The 22,394-nt window shown below is 36.7% G+C and overlaps 1 protein-coding gene across 1 annotated transcript; it reads right to left on the bottom strand.

Annotated features, from left to right (window-relative positions):
• Positions 1-11,704: 11,704 nt before the first annotated feature.
• On the bottom strand, positions 11,705-12,821 carry LOC100676378 (olfactory receptor 51G2-like). Its single transcript, XM_003421551.3, is given in 1 exon segment — positions 11,705-12,821. A coding segment is annotated over 1 exon segment (1,008 nt). The 5' UTR covers positions 12,782-12,821; the 3' UTR covers positions 11,705-11,773.
• Between the last annotated feature and the right edge of the window lie 9,573 nt (positions 12,822-22,394).

The following is a 22,394-nucleotide window of genomic DNA, read 5'->3' as shown; positions in this document are numbered from 1 at the left end:
AGCTGGTGGGAGAAGTCCCCGGAAGGCAGTGGCTGGTCTTGGAGCAGGGAGAGCAGCATCCCAGCCAGGACGCGCAGTCGCGGTGCAGGCGCATGGAGCTGCTCCGCTCTCCTGAGCTGACCCCGGGGGGCACGAAGCAGCTGGCGGGATGGGGAGTCCCCGGGAGGCAGCGACTGATTTTGGAGTCGGGAGTGCACCACCCCAGTAGGGGAGTCTTAACCTTGGGGGTGGGGCTGACAGCAGAGGATCTGACCGTGACGCCAGTGGGCCAGACCCCCCGGGGGCAATCTCCACACAGCCAGGACATATAGGCGACGCGCCCCGCGGAAATCTCAGATATAATTGTAATTCCAAGTAAGACAAGCAACTCTGGCTATATTCTGAGGTGCTACTCTCCTGGCTCTCTGATTCTTCCCCCACCCTCCCCAGGCGGCTCCATTAACATCCGAATAGCCTGAGCCAGAGGGAGAACTCTGATAGGGATCTGACTGCATTTTTTTTTAGCAGATTTTCTGGAAAAACTAGTTTCCCAGTGATGGCTCGGAGACAGCAGTCCATGTCAAACCACATAAAGAAGCAGACCATGACTGCTTCTCCAACCCCCCAAACAAAAGAATCAAAATCTTTCCCAAATGAAGATACAAGCCTGGAATTATCAGATACAGAATATAAAAAACTAATTTACAGAATGCTTCAAGACACCACAAATGAAATAAGGCAAACTGCAGAAAAGGCCAAGGAACACACTGATAAAACTGTTGAAGAACTCAAAAAGATTATTCAAGAACATAGTGGAAAAATTAATAAGTTGCAAGAATCCATAGAGAGACAGCAAGTAGAAATCCAAAAGATTAACAATAAAATTACAGAATTAGACAACGCAATAGGAAGTCAGAGGAGCAGACTCAAGCAATTAGAATGCAGACTGGGACATCTGGAGGACAGGGAATCAACACCAACATAGCTGAAAAAAAAATCAGATAAAAGAATTTAAAAAAATGAAGAAACCCTAAGAATCATGTGGGACTCTATCAAGAAGGATAACTTGCGAGTGATTGGAGTCCCAGAACAGGGAGGGGGGGACAGAAAACACAGAGAAAATAGTTGAAGAACTCCTGACACAAAACTTCCCAGACATCATGAAAGACGAAAGGATATCTATCCAAGATGTTCACCGAACCCCATTTAAGATTGATCCAAAAAGAAAAACACCAAGACATATTATCATCAAACTTGCTAAAACCAAAGATAAACAGAAAATTTTAAAAGCAGCCAGGGAAGGAAGAAAGGTTTCCTTCAAGGGAGAATCAATAAGAATAAGTTCAGACTACTCAGCAGAAACCATACAGCCAAGAAGGGACTGGGACGACATATACAGAGCACTGAAGGAGAAAAACTGCCAACCAAGGATCATATATCCAGCAAAACTCTCTCTGAAATATGAAGGCGAAATTAAGATATTTACAGATAAACACAAGTTTAGAGAATTTGCAAAAACCAAACCAAAGCTACAAGAAATGCTAAAGGAGATTGTTTGGTCAGATAACCAATAATATCAGGTACCAGCAAAATACAAGGTCACAAAACAGAATGTCCTGATATCAACTCAAATAGGGAAAGCTCAAAAACGAACAAATTAAGATTAATTCTAAAAAATAAATAAATAAATAAATAATACACATAACAGGGAATCATGGAAGTCAATAGGTAAAAGATCACAATAATCAAAAAGAGGGACTAAATACAGGAGGCATTGAACTGCCAGATGGAGAGTGATACAAGGCGATATAGAACAATACAAGTTAGGTTTTTACTTAGAAAAATAGGGGTAAATAATAAGGTAACCACAAAAAGGAATATCAACTCCATAACTCAAGATAAAAGCCAAGAAAAACATCACGACTCAACTAACATAAAGTCAAACATTATGAAAATGAGGATCTCACAATCTACTAAGAAAAACCTCTCAGCACAAAAAAGTATGTGGAAAAATGAAATGGCCAACAACACACATGAAAAGGCATCAAAATGACAGCACTAAAAACTTACTTATCTATAATTACGCTGAATGTAAATGGACTAAATGCACCAATAAAGAGACAGAGAGTCACGGACTGGATAAAGAAACACGATCCACCTATATGCTGCCTACAAGAGACACACCTTAGACTTAGAAACACAAACAAACTAAAACTCAAAGGATGGAAAAAAATATATCAAGCAAACAATAAGCAAAAAAGAAGAGGAGTAGCAATATCAATTTCTGACAAAATAGACTTTAGACTTAAATCCACCACAAAGGATAAAGAAGGACACTACCTAATGGTAAAAGGGACAATTGATCAGGAAGACATAACCATATTAAATATTTATGCAACCAATGACAGGGCTGCAAGGTAGATAAATCAAATTTTAACAGAATTGAAAAGTGAGATAGACACCTCCACAATTATAGTAGGAGACTTCAACACACCACTTTCGGAGAAGGACAGGACATCCAGTAAGAAGCTCAATAGAGACACGGAAGACCTACTTACAACAATTAACCAACTTGACCTCATTGACTTATACAGAACTCTCCACCCAACTGCTGCAAAATATACTTTTTTCTCTAGTGCACATGGAACATTCTCTAGAATAGACCACATATTAGGTCATAAAACAAACCTTTGCAGAGTCCAAAACATCGAAATATTACAAAGCATCTTCTCAGACCACAAGGCAATGAAACTAGAAATCAGTAACAGAAAAAGTAGGGAAAAGAAATCAAATACTTGGAAAATGAACAACACCCTTCTGAAAAAAGACTGGGTTATAGAAGACATCAAGGAGGGAATAAGGAAATTCATAGACTGCAACGAGAATGAAAATACTTCCTATCAAAACCTCTGGGACACAGCAAAAGCAGTGCTCAGAGGCCAATTTATATCGATAAATGCACACATACAAAAAGAAGAAAGAGCCAAAATCAGAGAACTGTCCCTACAACTTGAACAAATAGAAAGTGAGCAACAAAAGAACCCATCAGGCACCAGAAGAAAACAAATAATAAAAATTAGAGCTGAACTAAAATGAATTAGAGAACAGAAAAACAATTGAAAGAATTAACAAAGCCAAAAGCTGGTTCTTTGAAAAAATTAACAAAATTGATAAACCATTGGCTAGACTGACTAAAGAAATACAGGAAAGGAAACAAATAACCCGAATAAGAAACGAGAAGGACCACATCACAACAGAACCAAATGAAATTAAAAGAATCATTTCAGATTACTACGAAAAATTGTACTCTAACAAATTTGAAAACCTAGAAGAAATGGATAAATTCTTGGAAAAACACTACCTACCTAAACTAACACATTCAGAAGTAGAACAACTAAATAGACCCATAACAAAAAAAGAGATTGAAACGGTAATCAAAAAACTTCCAACAAAAAAAAGTCCTGGCCCAGACAGCTTCACTGCAGAGTTCTACCAAACCTTCAGAGAAGACTTAACACCACTACTACTGAAGGTATTTCAAAGCATAGAAGTAGACGGAATACTACCCAACTCATTCTATGAAGCTACCATCTCCCTGATACCAAAACCAGGTAAAGACATTACAAAAAAAGAAAATTATAGACCTATATCCCTCATGAACATAGATGCAAAAATCCTCAACAAAATTCTAGCCAATAGAATCCAACAACACATCAAAAAAATAATTCACCCTGATCAAGTGAGATTTATACCAGGTATGCAAGGCTGGTTTAATATTAGAAAAACCATTAATGTAATCCATCACATAAATAAAACAAAAGATAAAAACCACATGATCTTATCAATTGATGCAGAAAAGGCATTTGACAAAGTTCAACACCCATTTGTGATAAAAACTCTTACCAAAATAGGAATTGAAGGAAAATTCCTCAACATAATAAAGGGCATCTATGCAAAGCCAACAGCCAATATCACTCTAAATGGAGAGAACCTGAAAGCATTTCCCTTGAGAACGGGAACCAGACAAGGATGCCCTTTATCACCGCTCTTATTCAACATCGTACTTGAAGTCCTAGCCAGGGCAATTAGGCTAGACAAAGAAATAAAGGGTATCCGGATTGGCAAGGAGGAAGTAAATCACTATTTGCAGATGACATGATCTTATACACAGAAAACCCTAAGGAATCCTCCAGAAAACTACTGAAACTAATAGAAGAGTTTGGCAGAGTCTCAGGATATAAAATAAACATACAAAAATCACTTGGATTCCTCTACATCAACAAAAAGAACACCGAAGAGGAAATAACCAAATCAATACCATTCACAGTAGCCCCCAAGAAGATAAGATACTTAGGAATAAATCTTACCAAGGATGTAAAAGACCTATACAAAGAAAACTACAAAGCTCTACTACAAGAAATTCAAAAGGACATACTTAAGTGGAAAAACATACCCTACTCATGGATAGGAAGACTTAACATAGTAAAAATGTCTATTCTACCAAAAGCCATCTATACATATAACGCACTTCCAATCCAAATTCCAATGTCATATTTTAAGGGGATAGAGAAACAAATCACCAATTTCATATGGAAGGGAAAGAACCCCCGGATAAGCAAAGCATTACTGAAAAAGAAGAAAGTGGGAGGCCTCACTCTACCTGATTTCAGAACCTATTATACAGCCACAGTAGTCAAAACAGCCTGGTACTGGTACAACAACAGGCACATAGACCAATGGAACAGAATTGAGAATCCAGATATAAATCCATCCACGTATGAGCAGCTGATATTTGACAAAGGACCAGTGTCAGTTAATTGGGGAAAAGATAGTCTTTTTAACAAATGGTGCTGGCATAACTGGATATCCATTTGCAAAAGAATGAAACAGGACCCATACCTCACACCATGCACAAAAACTAACTCCAAGTGGATCAAAGACCTAAACATAAAGACTAAAATGATAAAGATCATGGAAGAAAAAATAGGATCTACCCTAGGAGCCCTAATACAGGGCATAAACAGAATACAAAACATTACCAAAAATGATGAAGAGAAACCAGATAACCGGGAGCTCCTAAAAATCAAACACCTATGCTCATCTAAAGACTTCACCAAAAGAGTAAAAACACCACCTACAGACTGGGAAAGAATTTTCAGCTATGACATCTCAGACCAGTGCCTGATCTCTAAAATCTACATGATTCTGTCAAAACTCAACCACTAAAAGACAAACAACCCAATCAAGAAGTGGGCAAAGGATATGAACACACATTTCACTAAAGAAGATATTCAGGCAGCCAACAGATACATGAGAAAATGCTCCCGATCATTAGCCATTAGACAAATGCAAATTAAAACTACAATGAGATTCCATCTCACACCAACTAGGCTGGCATTAATCCAAAAAACACAAAATAATAAATGTTGGAGAGGCTGCGGAGAGATTGGAACTCTCATACACTGCTGGTGGGAATGTAAAATGGTACAACCACTTTGGAAATCCATCTGGCGTTATCTTAAACAGTTAGAAATAGAACTACCATACAACCCAGAAATCCCACTCCTCGGAATATACCCTAGAGATACAAGAGCCTTCACACAAACAGATATATGCACACCCATGTTTATTGCAGCTCTGTTTACAATAGCAAAAAGCTGGAAGGAACCAAGGTGTCCGTCAACGGAAGAATGGGTAAATAAATTGTGGTATATTCACACAATGGAATACTACGCATCGATAAAGAACAGTGACAAATCTCTGAAACATTTCATTACATGGAGGAATCTGGAAGGCATTATGCTGAGCGAAATGAGTCAGAGGCAAAAGGACAAATATTGTATAAGACCACTATTATAAGATCTTGAGAAACAGTAAAAACTGAGAAGAACACATACTTTTGTGGTTACGAAGGGGAGAGGGAGGGGGGGAGGGAGAGGGTTTTTTATTGATCAATCAGTAGATAAGAACTGCTTTGGGTGAAGGGAAAGACAACACTCAATACATGGAAGGTCAGCCCAATTGGACTGGACTAAAAGCAAAGAGGTTTCCGGGATAAAATGAATGCTTCAAAGGTCAGCGGAGCAGGGGCGGGGGTCTGGGGAACATGGTTTGAGGGGACTTCTAAGTCAATTGGCAAAATAATTCTATTATGAAAACATTCTGCATCCCACTTTGAAATGTGGCGTCTGGGGTCTTAAATTCTAACAAGCGGCCATCTAAGATGCATCAATTGGTCTCAACCCACCTGGAGCAAAGGAAAATGAAGAACACCAAGGTCACATGACAACTAAGAGCCCAAGAGACAGAAAGGGCCACATGAACCAGAGACCTACATCATCCTGAGACCAGAAGAACTAGTTGGTGCCTGGCCGCAATCGATGACTGCCCTGTCAGGGAGCACAACAGAGAACTCCTGAAGGAGCAGGAGATCAGTGGGATGCAGACCCCAAATTCTCATAAAAAGACCATACTTAATGGTCTGACTGAGACTAGAGGAATCCTGGCGGCAATGCTCCTCAGACCTTCTGTTGGCACAGGACAGGAACCATCCCCGAAGACAACTCATCAGACATGAAAGGGACTGGTCAGCGGGGGGGAGAGAGATGCTGATGAAGAGTGAGCTAATTAAATCAGGTGGACACTTGTGAGTGTGTTGGCAACTCTTGACTGGAGGGGGGATGTGAAGATAGAGAGAGAGGGAAGCTGGCAAAATTGTCACGAAAGGAGAGTCTGAAAGGGCTGACTCAATAGGAGAGCAAGTGGGAGAAGGGAGTAAGATGTATGTAAACTTACATGTGACAGACTGATTGGATTTGTAAATGTTCACTTGAAGCTTAACAAAAGTTAATTAAAAAAAAAAGATTTATATAAACAAAATTGATAGAGGAGAAATAAATAGTAGCACTTGCTCATGACCAATTAACTCTTTGATGAATATACAATGATAGCAAGAATAATGCAAAGTGAGAAATATATAGAGTTACCAAATTTTTCAAGAGCATCTAATATATACCAAATATTGTAATAGGATTTGCAGATGATACAGAAATATGCAATTTCTGATCCTTGCTTTAAAGTTTCTCATAGATTATACTGTACCTGGAAAAAGCATTAATTCAAAACCGTGAAAAAGAAAAGACCTTATATATCTCACAGTATATATCTCAAAATTAACAATACTTTTCTAAGTATTTCCCTTCAAACTGTTTTTCACCTGATCAGTACTTCAGCAGGGTCAAGGAGGAAGCTAGGGTGTGTTTTTCTGTTATAATGCCACAACAAAAAGCTAACCAAAACAAGACTACAATGACTCATAAGGGTTAAGCAAGTTCCCAACTTTATGTGACTCTGATTCAACCAGTACTGAAAAATTTGTACTCTGTTCCTTATGACTGTACTCTCAATGATTTTTTTTTTTTTAAGTACATAGGATAAGTACACATAATTGACATTCAGTGAAAGGGTAGTCAATGAGGATGCGAAAAGTCACCAAAAATCCAGGGGAATAGTGGAATGTGACCTAGAAATTGGGAGATAAATAAACTTTATTTGAGGGGAACTATTTAAGGATAACTTCAGATTGATTAAATTGTAAGAGCAAAGGTAGGGAGAAAAGAATATACTTTATTAGGGGAAAGACACTAAGAATATTGTCCTGGATGGTAGGAAGAGTTATAAAAGGGACAGAAGGTAAAATAAGGTGGAATAGGTAATATGAAGCTCTGTTGAAAACAAAGGTCATGTAATTATGGACGGAAGTTAATAAATGATGTATAGTCAAAGGGGAAAAAGGAATGTGGATTAATTTTTTTTCTTTTTTTATACCAAGTAACAGAAGGAGAGAAAGCCTAGGTTCAGGACAAACTCTCTGGCAATTCTTACAGTCATTATGATGTCATATGATAAGAATGCAAATAAGTGTGCATGATACAGTCGTTTTTTGTTAGGTGCCAATTCATTTCCGGCTCACATCAATCCTATATACAATAAAAGGCAACATTGGGTCCGGTGCCACCCACACAATCATTTTTACGCTTGAGCCCATTGTTGCAACCATTATGCCTATCCATTCCATTGAGGGTCTTCCTCTTTTTCACTGACCCTCTACTTTACCAAGGATGATGTCCTTCTCCAGGGACTGGTCCCTCCTGAGAATATGTGCAAAGTTCATGAAACGAAGTGTTGTCATCCTTGCGTCTATCGAGCATTCTGGCTGTACTTCTTCCAAGACAGATTTGTTCGTTCTTCTGGCAGTCCATGTTGTTGTTGTTGTTGTTAGGTGTCATCAAGTTGGTTCTGACCCATAGCAACACTATGTACCACAGAAGGAAACACTGCCTGGTTCTGCGCCATCCTCACAATTGTTATGCTTGAGCCCATTGTTGCAGCCACTGTGTCAATCCATCTCGTTGAGGGTCTTACTCTTTTCTGCTGACCCTGTACTTTTCCAAGCATGAAGTTCTTCTCCAGGGACTGATCCTTCCTGACAACATGTCCAAAGTACCTAAGATGCAGTGTCACCATCCTTGCTTCTAAGGAGCATTCGGGTTGTACTTCTTCCCAGAGAGATTTGTTAGCTCTTTTGGTAGTTCATGGTATATTCAAAACTCTCTGCCAACACCACAATTCAAAGGTATCAATTCTTTGGTCTTCCTTATTCATTGTCCAGCTTCCACATGCACATGTTGAGCCTAAAAATACCATGGCTTGAGTCAGGCACACCTCAGTCTTCAAGGTGACATCTTTGCTTTTCAACACTATAAAGAGGTCCTTTGCAGCAGATTTGCCCAATGCAATGCTTCTTTTGGTTCTTGACTACTGCTTCTATGGGTGTTGAGTGTGGATCCAAGTAAAATGAAATCCTTGACAACTTCAATCTTTTCTCAGTTTATAAAGATGTGGTTTATTGGTCCAGTTGTGAGGATTTTTGTTTTCTTTATGTTGAGGTGTAATCCATACTGAAGGCTGTGGTCTTTGATCTTCATCAGTGTGCTTCAAGTCCTCTTCATTTTCAGCAAGCAAGGTTGTTTCATCTGCATAACACAGGCTGTTAATGAGTCTTCCTCCAATCCTAATGCCCCATTCTTCTTCATATAGTCCAGCTTCTCACATTATTTGCTCAGCATACAGATTGAATAGGTAAGGTGAAAAGATATAACCCTGACACACACGTTTTCTGACTTTAAACCACTCAGTATCCCCTTGTTCTGTCCAAACAACTGCCTTGACCTATGTGCAAGTTCCTCATGAGCACAATTAAGTGATCTGGAATTTCCATTCTTCACAATGTTATCCATAATTTGTTATGATTCACACAGTTGAATGCTTTTGCATAGTCAATACAACACAGGTAAATACCCTTCTGGTATTCTCTGCTTTCATTCAGGATCCATCTGATACCAGCAATGATATCCCTGATTTGACGTCTTATTCTGAATCCAGCCTGAATTTCTGGAAGATTTCTTTTGATATACTGTTGCAGCTGCTTTTGAATGATCTTTAGCAAAATTTTGCTTGCACGTGATACTAATGATATTATTTGACAATTTCCATGATCGGTTGGATCACCTTTCTTGGGAATAGGCATAAATATGGATCTTTCCCAGTTCATTGACAAGGTAGTTGTCTTCCAACTTTCTTGGCATAAATGAGTCAGCACTTCTAGTGCTGCATCTGTTTGTTGAAACATCAGAGGATACTCTGAAACTTGCTCTCGAACTTCCAGCATCTAAAGCAAAAGAAAAGGAAGGCCATGGTGTATACAATATTCTTATCCAACACCATAATGCAGAAGCATCAATTCTCCTTCAGTCTTTCTTACTTATTGTCTAGCTTTCACATGCATGCAAAGCTATTAAAAACACCATGGCTTGGGTCAGTTGCACCTTAGTCCATCAAGCAACATCTTTGCTTTTTAACACTTTAAGGAGAACTTTTGCAGCAGATTTTGGGCTTTGATTTTGGATCCAAGGAAAATGAAATCCTTGACAGCTTCAAACTTTTCTCCATCTACCGCAATGTTGCTTACTGGTCCATTTGTGTGTGTTTTTATTTTCTTTATGTTGAGATGCAATTCATACTGAAGCCTGTGGTCTTTGTGCTTCATCAGTAAGTGCTTCAAATCCTCTTTGATTTCAGCAAGCAAAGTTGTCATTTGCATATCACAGGTTGTTAATGAGGCTTTCTCCAATCCTGATGCCACGTTCTTTTTCATGTAGTTCAGCTTCTTGGATTATTTTCTCACATACATATTGAATAAGTATGCTGAAAGGACACAACCCTGATGCATGACTTTCTTGATTTTAAACCACACAGTAGCTCCCTGTTCTGTTACAAAGACTGCCTTTTGATTGTATGTACAGGTTCTTCAGGAGCACAATTGTGTTCTAGATTTGCCTTCTTCTTAGTATTATCCTTAATTTGTTATGATCCACGCAGTCGAATGCCTATGCATAGTCAATGAAACACAGGTAAGCATCTTTCTAGTATTCTCTGCTTTCAGCCATAACCCAGTGCCGTTGAGTCGATTCCGACTCATAGCGACCCTACAGGACAGAGTAGAACTAAGCCATCTGATATCAGCAATGATATACCTTGTTCCAGGTCCTCTTCTGAATCTGGCTTGAATTTCTGTCAGTTCCTTGTTTATATACTGCTGCAACCACTTTTGAATGATCTTCAGCAAAATTTTACTTGTGGTTGATATTAATGATATTGTTCAATAATTTCTATCTTTAGTTCCGCATTTGGTTGGATCACCTCTTTTGGAATGGGTACACATATGCAGAGGAAATCCTAGTGGCTTGGCAGTTAAGTGCTGTGGCTGCAAACCAAAAGGTCAGCAGTTCAAACCCACCAAGTGCTCCTTGGAAACTCTATGTGGCAGTTCTACTCTGTCCTATAAGGCTGCTATTAGTTGGAATTGACTTGATGGCAGTGGGTTTGGTTTTTGGGACGCATATGCATCTCTTCCAGTCTGTGACCAGGTGGCTGTCTTCCAAATTTCTTGGCATAGGCAACATGTCTGTCAGTCTGTCGAACAGTGAAATGGCATCACATTTATTATCAAAAGAACATTTCAAGATCTATCCTGAAGCACAACACTGTCAGTGATAGGATGATATCCATAAGCCTACAAGGGAGACCAGTTAATGTGACTATTATTCAAATTTAGGTACCAACTACTAAGGCCAAAGATGAAGAAATTGAAGGTTTTTACCAACTTTTGAAGTTTGAAATTGATCAAATATTCAATTAAGGAGCATTGATAATTACTGTCTATTGGAGTGCCAGACTAGAAATGAAGAAGAAGGATTGATATTTGGAAAATACTGCTTTAGTGATAGAAACCATGCTGGAGATCACATGATAGAATTGTGCAAGATCAGTGACTTCTTCGTTGCAAATACCTTTTTATAAATCACAACATAGATATTGGTAAATGCATATAATGCTAAATGGCCACTGATCCAATTCTTTCATCTGGATTTTTTAAATATCTTCCTCAAAATAAAGAGACTGAGAAATAGAAGTTCTTAGTATATTTTATTTTCACAACTTGCATAGGCTATGATTTACTGCTTAAGCTAGAACTACTGCTTAATTTTATCATGTAAATTTCCTTTTAAAGGTGGTGGCACTGTGGTTAAGAGCTATGCTACTAACAAAAACGTTGGCAGTTTGAATCCGTCAGTTGCTCCTTGGAAACCCTGTGGGGCAGTTCTACTCTGCCCTATAGGGTTGCTGGGAGCAGGAATCGACTGAACTACAGTGTATTTTTTTGTTGTTGTTTTTATGATATAAATGCAACTTGGGATTCTCCAGTTCCTTTTTTGATGAAAAGTTTCAGAATTTTATCTCGTATCTGCTTGGTTTTCACTACATAGACAATGGGATTCATCACTGGAGGAATGAGGAAGTGCATGTTAGCCATGAGAACGTAGATGTGTGATGGAAGCCTTGGGCCAAAGCGGTGTAACATAGACAGGCAGATCATGGGGGTGAAGAACAAGACCACAGCACAGAGGTGGGAAATGCAAGTGTTGAGGGCCTTGAGACGGCCACCATGAAATGCAATGCTTAGCACAGTTTTCAGGATCAGCACATAAGAAAGGAGAATGAAGAGAAAATCAAGTCCCATAGTGGAAAGTACCACAAACAATCCAAAGATGCTATTGATTCTATTGTTGGAACAGGAGAGCTTTATGATGTCAGGATGTAGGCAGTAGGAATGGGAAAGGACATTGGAGTGGCAGAAGCGCAGCCTCCTCAAAAGGATGAGAGGAGGAGCCTGTACAGTCAAGGTTCATACAAAAATGGCCAAACCTATCCTGGCAATTATGCTATTAGTGAGGATGGAGGAATAGTGCAATGGACGAGAAATGGCCACATAGCGGTCAAAGGCCATCGCCAGGATGACAGCTGATTCAAAATCTTGGAAGGTGTGAATGAAGAACATTTGAGTAAAGCAAGCAGAGAGAGTCAACTCTCGGGCATCCAGCCAGAAGATCCTTAGCATTGTGGGGAAGGTGAAGAGAGACAGACCCAGATCAGAGGCAGCTAGCATGGCCAGGAAGAGGTACATAGGTACATGGAGGGTCTGCTCCCTCCATATAACCATCATGATGGTCACATTGCCCACCAAGGTAATGAAGAACATGGCACAGAAGGGTATGGAGATCCAGATGTGAAGAGCTTCCAGCCCAGGGATGCCTGTCACCAGGAAGGTGGAGAAAATGGAGCAGGTGTTATTGACAGAAAACATGCCAGGGCTGCATGCCTTGCCTAAAAAGAAAAGCATTGTATTAGAAACAAATGTAAAACTTTGACTTTGCGTTTTTTTTTTTGTACCCTCTGAGTGCATATACCTTGGAATTAATGGATACCAGCTTTATGAAAATTCTTCCCTTAAACTGATCCTATGTCTAATATGAAATTAAATACTATTTCCTAACATGTATAATCTGAATCTCTAACTAGAAACAGTACTTTGTGTACTGATCAATATTTTATCTATTTAAAAAAGTATATTGTTTTTAATCTGTCATTAAATTGATATAATATTTTAAAATATAAATTCCAAAATAAATATTTTCATGAATCCTGAACTAAATAATACAGATTTCTTGTCTTGCTCATAATTACAGTGGCATACTATTTCAGAAAATTTGTCTCTGCCTTTATCAACAATGATAAACCTTAGACCAATGGTTCACAGCATGTTTTGATCTGGTATATATATATATATCTGCAAAGAGTTGACTGCACAAATTGAAAACAATCTTTTAGAAAATTTTATGTGAGCATGGCATAATAATTCTATCTTTTCTCTAATAATGAAATTTCTAGCCTCCTGTTTTGTATGCTTAAGTTTATTTTATTTGATACAAATCCGTTTTTATAGTATTTTAAAAACTAATGATTTGTGTTGGATTAGAAAAAGTTTTACATAGTTTTTCACTATCACATATTTTAAGAAGTAATCTGTTGTGTGAAAACTCATTGTTGAATGTGAACTTATTTTTTTTCCTTAAATTATACATGTGGGAAAACAAAAGATGCCATTTCTGTATACTTAATAAATACATAAATAATTACTGATTGTTTAAAGATAACTTGAAGAGAGTTTGATGGCTTTATCTAATCTTATAGGGGTAATATTCATAATTTTATTTATTATTATATAGAAATAGTTACCCCATAACTATATATTTGTATTAATGGATTGTTTATTTCTAATAAAGTAATAGAAATTTATTAAAATATGCCAACTTTATGGATTTAATTGAATATTGGTAATTTTTCCATTTGTTAACCAAATATTTAATAAATAATGTTTTTTTCTATTTTCTATTCAGAGGCACTTGTCTCTGAAATAGATTTTACACTTATGGCAAAGATCAAAATTGGCACAAATCACTTTTTATTTAAAAGATGTCTGTCAAGTATTCAACTCTAAGGTACAGTATGTCAGAGATGAGGTCTTTTTTTTATATTTTTTATTGTGCTTTAAGTGAAAGTTTACAAATCGAGTCAGTCTCCCACACGAAAACCCATATACATCTTGCTACACAGTCCCAATTACTCTCCGCCTAATGAGGCAGCCCGCTCTTTCCCTGCACTCTCTCTTTTCGTGTCCATTTCTCCAGCTTCTAACCTCCTCCACCCTCTCATCTCCCCTTCAGGCAGGAGATGCCAACATAGCCTCGTGTCCACCTGATCCAAGAAGCTCACTCTAGATGAGGTCATTTTTATGGTCTATTTTACCAAAACTTGTTTATCCCAAATGAACCCTCGTGTGTACATACTTGAGTCTCTTTCCCACTGGTTACCAAGCATCCATCTTCTAAGTCCACATCAGATCATATTCTCTGTTTGTAAAACTAAACAAACATAACGTACACACTCTTCACATCCATATGTAGCCATCCACACAATAAACATTACACATATTTACACAAACTAACCATCTCAAGTAGCCCTGATGACCCAGTGGTTAAAAGCTAGGCTGCTAACCAAAAAGTTGGTAGTCACCATCACTCACTCACTAATGTTGTGGTGGCTAGAGTATTACCCATCTTCTTCAAATCATATGCCCCTTGAGTCTAATCCTTGGTCAGGGAAGAGTCCTAGAAAAAATAATAAAAATAAATGGCTCTTAAAGTCTTACCATCTTTGATCTGGTATTAAGGATAAGAACCATAAGGATTCTGCCCACTGACTTCAGCTTTCATTTGAAATGTTACTCAATTTTTCAAACTCTCAATCTTGGCCAATACGGAAGAGACATTTAGAAGTCACAATAAGTGACTACTGAGTATTCTACACAAAATCTTAAAAACAAATAAATAAACAAACAAAAAGAAAGCCTAATTAGCCTCAGAAGCTTTATTAGCATTTTTAATCTTGAATTTTGCTAGGCCAGGGAATATGAGGGGAATCTAGGAAACTCAGTTTTCATATGATAAGAGCACGTTTGGCTTAGTCTAAATATTGTGCCAACTGGTGTCAGCTGTCAGATTTCTTAAAGGCCTTTCGCATTCATGTATTCTTGGGTATTTTCAGGATCTACACTCCCTGGTCTCAAGGGATTTTAGTGTTCAGACATGAAACTGAACCTCATGTGCAGGGCCACCATAGCATGGATAGTCCTTCACTTCGCCAGTCTAGGAATACTTACACCCACTTCTTTCCATTTGGTTCAGCATCATTTTCCAAATATACCAGGTGTTTGAGATAAAACAAAACAAAATTAAAAAAAAAAAAAAAAAACTAGGGATATTTTCTTAGGAAGGAAAAATTTTGGGGCCCTTAGGATTCCTTGTATAACCACCTAGAGTTTTCCTCAGAATTAATTTACCAAAGTACTTTTGATCCTAGTTCAGTTTCCAAACTCAACTCAGGTAAACCTTGATTTTTCTCTCATCTGGCATTTCAGAGCAGTGCGGTTGTTAAAACATCACAGTGGTGGCTTTCTCTTTCACCCATGATCAAGAATGCCCATGACTTTATTTGATCTGCTTTATTATTCATGCAGCTCTCCCCTAAGGATAGAAATCTCCTGGGAACACCTCCCTTCTTGAACTGAAGGGTTATTATTAATACTTTGTACTTCGTAGGGATGCTCTAAGACTTTCCCATTTCTTTGCATCAGGTGTGTTGAAAATCAAACCAACTAGCATAGAGTTTCACATGATAGGTATTAACACAATTATCTCCTAAGTCAATTAAAAAAAGAATTATCTACAATTTGGGATAATCCATATTTTCTGTAACATATTTTGGGAAGCCTCAGAAGTTTACTTCGTCATAAACACCTCATTGAACTCTAATTTTTTTTTTCAAATGTAACACATTTTCCACATGCTACACTACTGAATATATGTAGAAATTACCACAGTACTTTAAATGACAAACTATATCTGTCATATCATTCCTGCCATAATCCCCATCTGTCTCACACACTACTAACCTTATACAAACAATAAATATATCTCAAGGTACCTTTTTTGACATGCATTTTGAAACGAAAAACCATAGAGTTTGCATATCAAACCGGAAGATTGAAGGGCATTTACAGTACTGATGAAAATTCAATGAAATAAAAATTGTGTAGAAGTAAATTTACACAAATACACAAGTGAGTGCAAGTGAATTGAGAAAATCTGAATAGGACAAATGGATTATATTTATGGCAATATCCTGACTGCATTATTATACTATATTTCTGTTATATTAAACTATATTACACTATAAGTTCCATTATAATAAACTGTATAATACTATAGCTTAAAATATATACGTAATTGGGGGAACTGGGTGAAGCACCTTCTGTAACTATGTAATTTTTTATATCTGCATGTGAATCTACAATTATCACAATAAAATTTCAGTAAAAAAAAATAATGAAAATAATAAGAGTATTGTGGTTGTATCAGTCGAGTTTCTTTAAATAACTTTGGGCTGGGTAACTTTAAAAAGCAATAGCTCTCACTGTTTATTTCTTTTTACTTGTACTCTAGCATTTATATCTCACAGCAAACAAGCAAACTAGTTTTATCCTTAAAGAAAGTGAGATAAAGATAAATTAATTACTGACCCTTATTAAAAGACTTAATATGTAGGTAATCTGGGATTCAAAGGTGATTCTGATTTTAAAGTATATGCTCCTTCCAATTCAATATTTTGCAAAAATAACATAAACATTATAACTTGTATAGACCTGAAATGGATTGGAAAAGACAGATTTATTTCTATTGAAAGAACAGTTAAAAGAACACCTGAGTGCAAATGTAGGTAAACTATTATTTTGAAAACCTGACATCTTTAATAAGTTAAGTGCCTTGAATTCAGATCCAGCTCCCCTCCTTCCAGGGTTTGTTGTTACAGCCTGATGTTATTGTTTTTGTTTGATGACTTTTATAAATTAACTCTGTAAAGTCTGTATTGTTTGTCTTCAGTGTTCATTGAAGTTTCTGCTCAGTTAGTTCAGTGGACAGCTAATGATGACTGGATGGAGATTTCCTTAAATGCCTGGAATCAGTATGTTTCTTAGTCTCTGCCAAGGCACTCTGAGTGCATGATGGGGCATGCCTTCACTACTCAGCACATAGTTTACACCTCCAGTTTGGCTTCACTTGTTGCTTGCTCAAACTCCCAAGGTTAGCCAGAGGTAAGAATCTCAGGTCTTTTCTGAACATGCATACATCCCTGGGCATGTGGACAGCCTTATATATGTGTATTGCTTTCTGAAAACCCAGGAATATGTGCAAGCTTTCAAAGTTCATATGAACATATCAATCCCCAGATTTAGCCTTTAAATCTTATTATTAGTCTATATTTTGCCAACATTATTTATCTATCACTCTGGCAGGCACAAAGTTAAAACACTTGCCTGTAACTGCACATAACAGTGAGTAGCATCTCTATACCATAACCCTTCATCCTCCCCCCAAAAAAAAAAAATTTTTTTTTTTTCACTTTGTGCACTTAACCCTATCTTGTATGTGAACTCTTCCAAGGAACTATGAAACAAGTCAAACAATGACAATTTTGAGGCTTTGAAAGAACTCACCTCCATTGGGTTCTCTACAATGGCTGCCAGGCTACATGAGGAAGTCTCTCTGATATTTTTAAGGCTACTACTGACTTGACAGTACTTGTTTGTACTGGGCGGGAGGGTCCTGGGTGTCGCCGGGGCTTTGCAATCAGGTCCTAAACTAAAGGTTGGAGGTTAGAACCTATCCAGCAACTCTGCAAAAGAAAGGCCTGACAAACTGCTTCCATGAAAATTACAGACAAGAAAACCCTATGGAGTAAATAAAGAGACATTTGTTGTTTTCTTTTCTGTATATGATTCAAAACCAAAAAAAGAAAAAGAAACCACTTGTCTTCGAGCCGACTTCAGCTCATGGTGACCCTGTTTTTGTCAAGGTAGAACTGTACTCCATAGAATTTTCAATGGCTGATTTTTTAGAAGTAGATCACCAAGACTTTCTTCCAAAAAGCCTCTTGGTGGACTTGAATAGCCAAATTGTGTTGGCAGCCAAGTGTGTTATTAGTGCTAGAAATATTCTATTAAAAGTAATAATAATACATAAAAGAAAAGAAAAAAATCAGATGAAGGGCAAGATTGAAAAAGTCTCAGATGCTATTTGAAAGAATTCATTCTAAGTAGAAATGGATTAACTTCTTTTAATAAAGGAGATTACAGTTCTTTCCTTGAGATTGGAAGAAAGAATTTCATGGCACACCTAGAAATATATTTTTTGTTATATATATGAACAGGAAGTGAAGTCATGCCTTTCCTTATATTCATCACTTTTTTTTAAATGAAGTGGCAGCATGATGATTTACATACATGGTTTGGGGGAAAGTTTGAAAGTGTACTTGCGGATTAGAGATAGCCATCAATGGTTTTATCAATATAATGCTGGGCTGAGACAGTAGATGAGTTGTTATGTCATAAATTTGTAAACAATCCAATCTAAAAAAAACTACTGCTCTTCTAATAAGAATTAAAAACCACAAGTGTAAGAGTAGGAAAAGGTAGCCAACTTAATTTCAAGGTTGAATTTAGAGTTTAAAAGAACAAAAGAAAAAAAAATAAAGCATGGACATCAATGGTACTTGCTAGTTGCATGGTGAATATGGAAGAAAACAAAGTAATGATGATTATATTATATAGAATAATGGATCACCAAAGAAGTCCACGTCCTAATCCTTATAAACTATTAATATGCTACCCTAAATGGCAAAAACGAATTTTGTAGATTATCCTGGATTACCTATGTGGAAAAAATATATTCATAAGAGTCCTTGTAAAAGGTACATAAGCGGATCAGAATCAGAGAGAAAGATGTGATGAAGAAAGTACAGGTTTGAGTGATGTGACCATCATTCAAGGGAAGTGGATAATCTCTAGAAGCTGGAAAAAATAAAGAACAAATTCTTCTGTAGTCCCCCCAGAAGGAATATAAACTTTGATTTCACCTCCATAATACACACATTTCCAACTTCTGACATCCAGAACTGTAAGATAATAAATTTGTCTTGTTTTAAGCCACGAAATTTGTGCTTACTTGTTACAGGAGTCATGGGAAACTGATACAATAGTTGTAAATAGATTTAGAGAAATATGAGGATTTGAGGGGTTAGGACTAGTGATCTCGAGGTCAAAGATCGGGTGCTATGAATACAGAGACTGAGCATGCGAAAAGATAGGACATGGAGGATTACACTAATTCTCATTGATGATTATGTTTAAGGTCTGACAATGGAAGTGTCACTACAGTTAATTTAGATACAAATTGTTAACATTGAAAATTTGAAGAAAAATGGGGACTATGGGGGTAGGTGAATACTCTAAATAGAATTTATAACTACTCATATGTTTTTGCATTAATTAATACTTCTATACTTACCACAAAGAAAAGTAAAATAAATAAATAAAATAAAATAAATACTTTACTGGGACTTCTTTGGACTATGCTTTGAAGATACGTTGGTGGCTAAAACCAATTCCCAAGTATTGTATTAAAAAGAAAGATTTTGAATGGACATTTTACAGCAATAAGGAAGGAGACAGCAAAACGGATAAAAAAAGAGGGGACTTTTATTTACTTATTGACTAGGAACTAAGTTATCTTGGGATTTTGTTTAAGAATTAATCAACTTTTCCAATCATAATACAGTCATTAATTTTATGACTAAACTGATAATTTATGTATAAAAAATTTTTTTTATGTATAAGTTATATTAAAAAGTAAGGAACTTCAAAAATACTTAGAGTATATCTTCTTGAATTTTCACAAAGATTAATTCAAGTAACTATCATGCATTACAAGCAACCATTTTATTTATTTTTTATTTAAAAAGGCTCACTGTTTTTGTTGTTGCTATTGAGTGCCTTCAAGTCAGTTCCAACTCACAGCAACTTTATGTACAACAGGATGAAACATTGCCTGGTCTTACACCATCCTCACAATCGTCGCTATGTTCGAGCCCATTATTGCAGCCATTTTGTCAGTCCATATCGCTAAGAGTCTTCCTCTTTTGCTGACCTGGTACTCTACCAACCATGATGTCCTTCTCCAGGAACTGGTACTTCTTTATAACATGTCCAAAAGTGTGTGAGACAAAGTGTTGCCATCCTTGCTTCTAAGGGGCATTCTGGCTGTATTTCTCCCAAGACAAATTAATTCCTTTTTGTGGCAGTCCATGGTATATTCAATATTCTTTGCCAATAGTATAATTCAAAGTCATCAATTCTTCCACCTTCATTAATCATTGTTCAGCTTTCACATGCATGTGAGTGATTGAAAATGCCATTGTTTGGGTCAAGCACACCTTAGTCCTCAGATTGGAGTCTTTGATTTTTAACACTTTAAAGAGGTCTTTTATAGCAGATTTTAGCAATGCAATAAGACATTGGATTCTTGACTGCTGCTTCTGTGGGCATTGATTGTGCATCCAAGTGACATGAAATCCTTGAAAACTCCTGTATTATCTCTATTTATCATGACATTGCTTATTTGTCCAGTTGTGAGGATTTTTGTTTTCTTTATGTTGAGGTGCAATCCATATTGAAGGCTGTAGTTTTTGATCTTCACCAGTACGTGCTTCAAGTCCTCTTTCCTTTCAGCAAGCAAGGTTGTGTCATTGGCATATTGCAGATTGTTAATGAGTCTTCCTCCAATCCTGATGCTTCATTCTTCTTCATATAGTCCAGCTTCTAGAATTATTTTCTCAGCATACAGATTGAATAAGTATGGTGAAAGGATACGAGGTTGACACACAGCTTTACTGGTTTTGAACCATGTAGTATCCCCTTGTTCTGTTGGAACAACTGCCTCTTGATCTATGTACAGCTTACTCATGACCACAATTAAGCGTTGTGGAATTCTCATTCTTCACAATGTTATCCAGATAGCATTATTTAGATAATGCCTCATTTCAAATCAGTGCCTCTAGTTTCTATTCTTTGTCATTTGAAGCATGCTTTCTTTTCAGAAACTTTACACTTAGTATTCCTTCCTGTCTCAGTTGCTCTTACATTAGATATTACATAGTTATTTGTCTATTTAATTCTTTCCTATTTCCCAACTCATTTTAAATTGTAGGTAACAGTGATGAAAATTATATCTTGTCCTTTGTAAATACTAATCATCTTCCTTCACAACCTCTGGAAAAACTAGGTTATGTCTCTATTTGCAATTCCTCTTGACATTCCTTTATCCTGTAGAAATTAGTGCTGTTTTGACATTCATTTTGGACAGTTATAATACATATCTAGTTCCCTCAGGTATAAATACACTAAAAAGATTTAACAAAAGTCAATTTTTATATCTGTATGAGAATCAAAATTACCTTTTTCTAAAAATTATCTTTTTAAAAATTACTTATTATGGTTTTAGCAGTTGCTCCAACTATTCAGTATGACACTTAGCACAGAAAATAAATCATTTAGACAATGATGTTATTTGGAATAAAGTAGACCATGGCAGATGGAATGTTGATAATGGCAATACTGAACAAAATGATGACTATTATGATGATAATCATAAAGATGATAACATCAATAATATTCAAATGGGAAAATCAAAATCCTACCAGAGTTTCACCTATTTCATTTTCTCTGTAACCTATATTGTAATGCCAACCATGAAACACTTATTCCATTGCAGCTAAAAAACTTTAGCTATTTACCCTCATGTATATGTAGCAAAGACAGCAATGGGTTTGGTTTATATTTGGTTTTATATGTAGCAAGTGGATTATATATGGTACCAACACATGGTGGGCTAGGATCTGTTTGAAGAAAAGAGTCTCCAAGTAGCCTGCAGAGAGCCTGTTAATAAATAGGAAACAGAACGTTTATGATAAATACAAATAGAATGATAATGAAGACAATAATTTTACTCTGGTACATAGAGAATCAAAACATAGGAAGGTACAGGGCATTTTTACCCTATAAGATATAAGAATGTATACATACTCCAAGATGAAATGTGGAGACAACAGTTTGAATAATATGAAGATTTTAAACACAGCAAAATATCAATGTAATGAGTTTAGTGAAATATACCTTTGCTTTTAAAATGGCACATGGGCCATCTAGTACAGAAAAGAATAATTTCTGCCTTAAAATTAAGAGAAGTCAGTCTTGGAATAAACAATTCAATAACCCTTATTTATTAGTATGGGTATGAAATAGTTTTCTTTCTTGACAGTTGCAAAATGTGAGGGCTCCCTCTAAGATCATATCAAGGATGCCACTATCAGCCCCACTCATGGATAAAAGAAGTCTTACTGGAAAATAAGTTCTTGGCTTAATTATCACTTGCAAAAAAATTTTTGTTTCTATTCTCTGAGTCCTTATGTTAGTCAAATCAACAAACATGACACTATTTTTA

Source organism: Loxodonta africana, chromosome 7, assembly GCF_030014295.1.
Source record: "Loxodonta africana isolate mLoxAfr1 chromosome 7, mLoxAfr1.hap2, whole genome shotgun sequence".
Taxonomy (NCBI): domain Eukaryota; kingdom Metazoa; phylum Chordata; class Mammalia; order Proboscidea; family Elephantidae; genus Loxodonta; species Loxodonta africana.
This window is presented reverse-complemented; position numbering and strand designations above follow the sequence as displayed.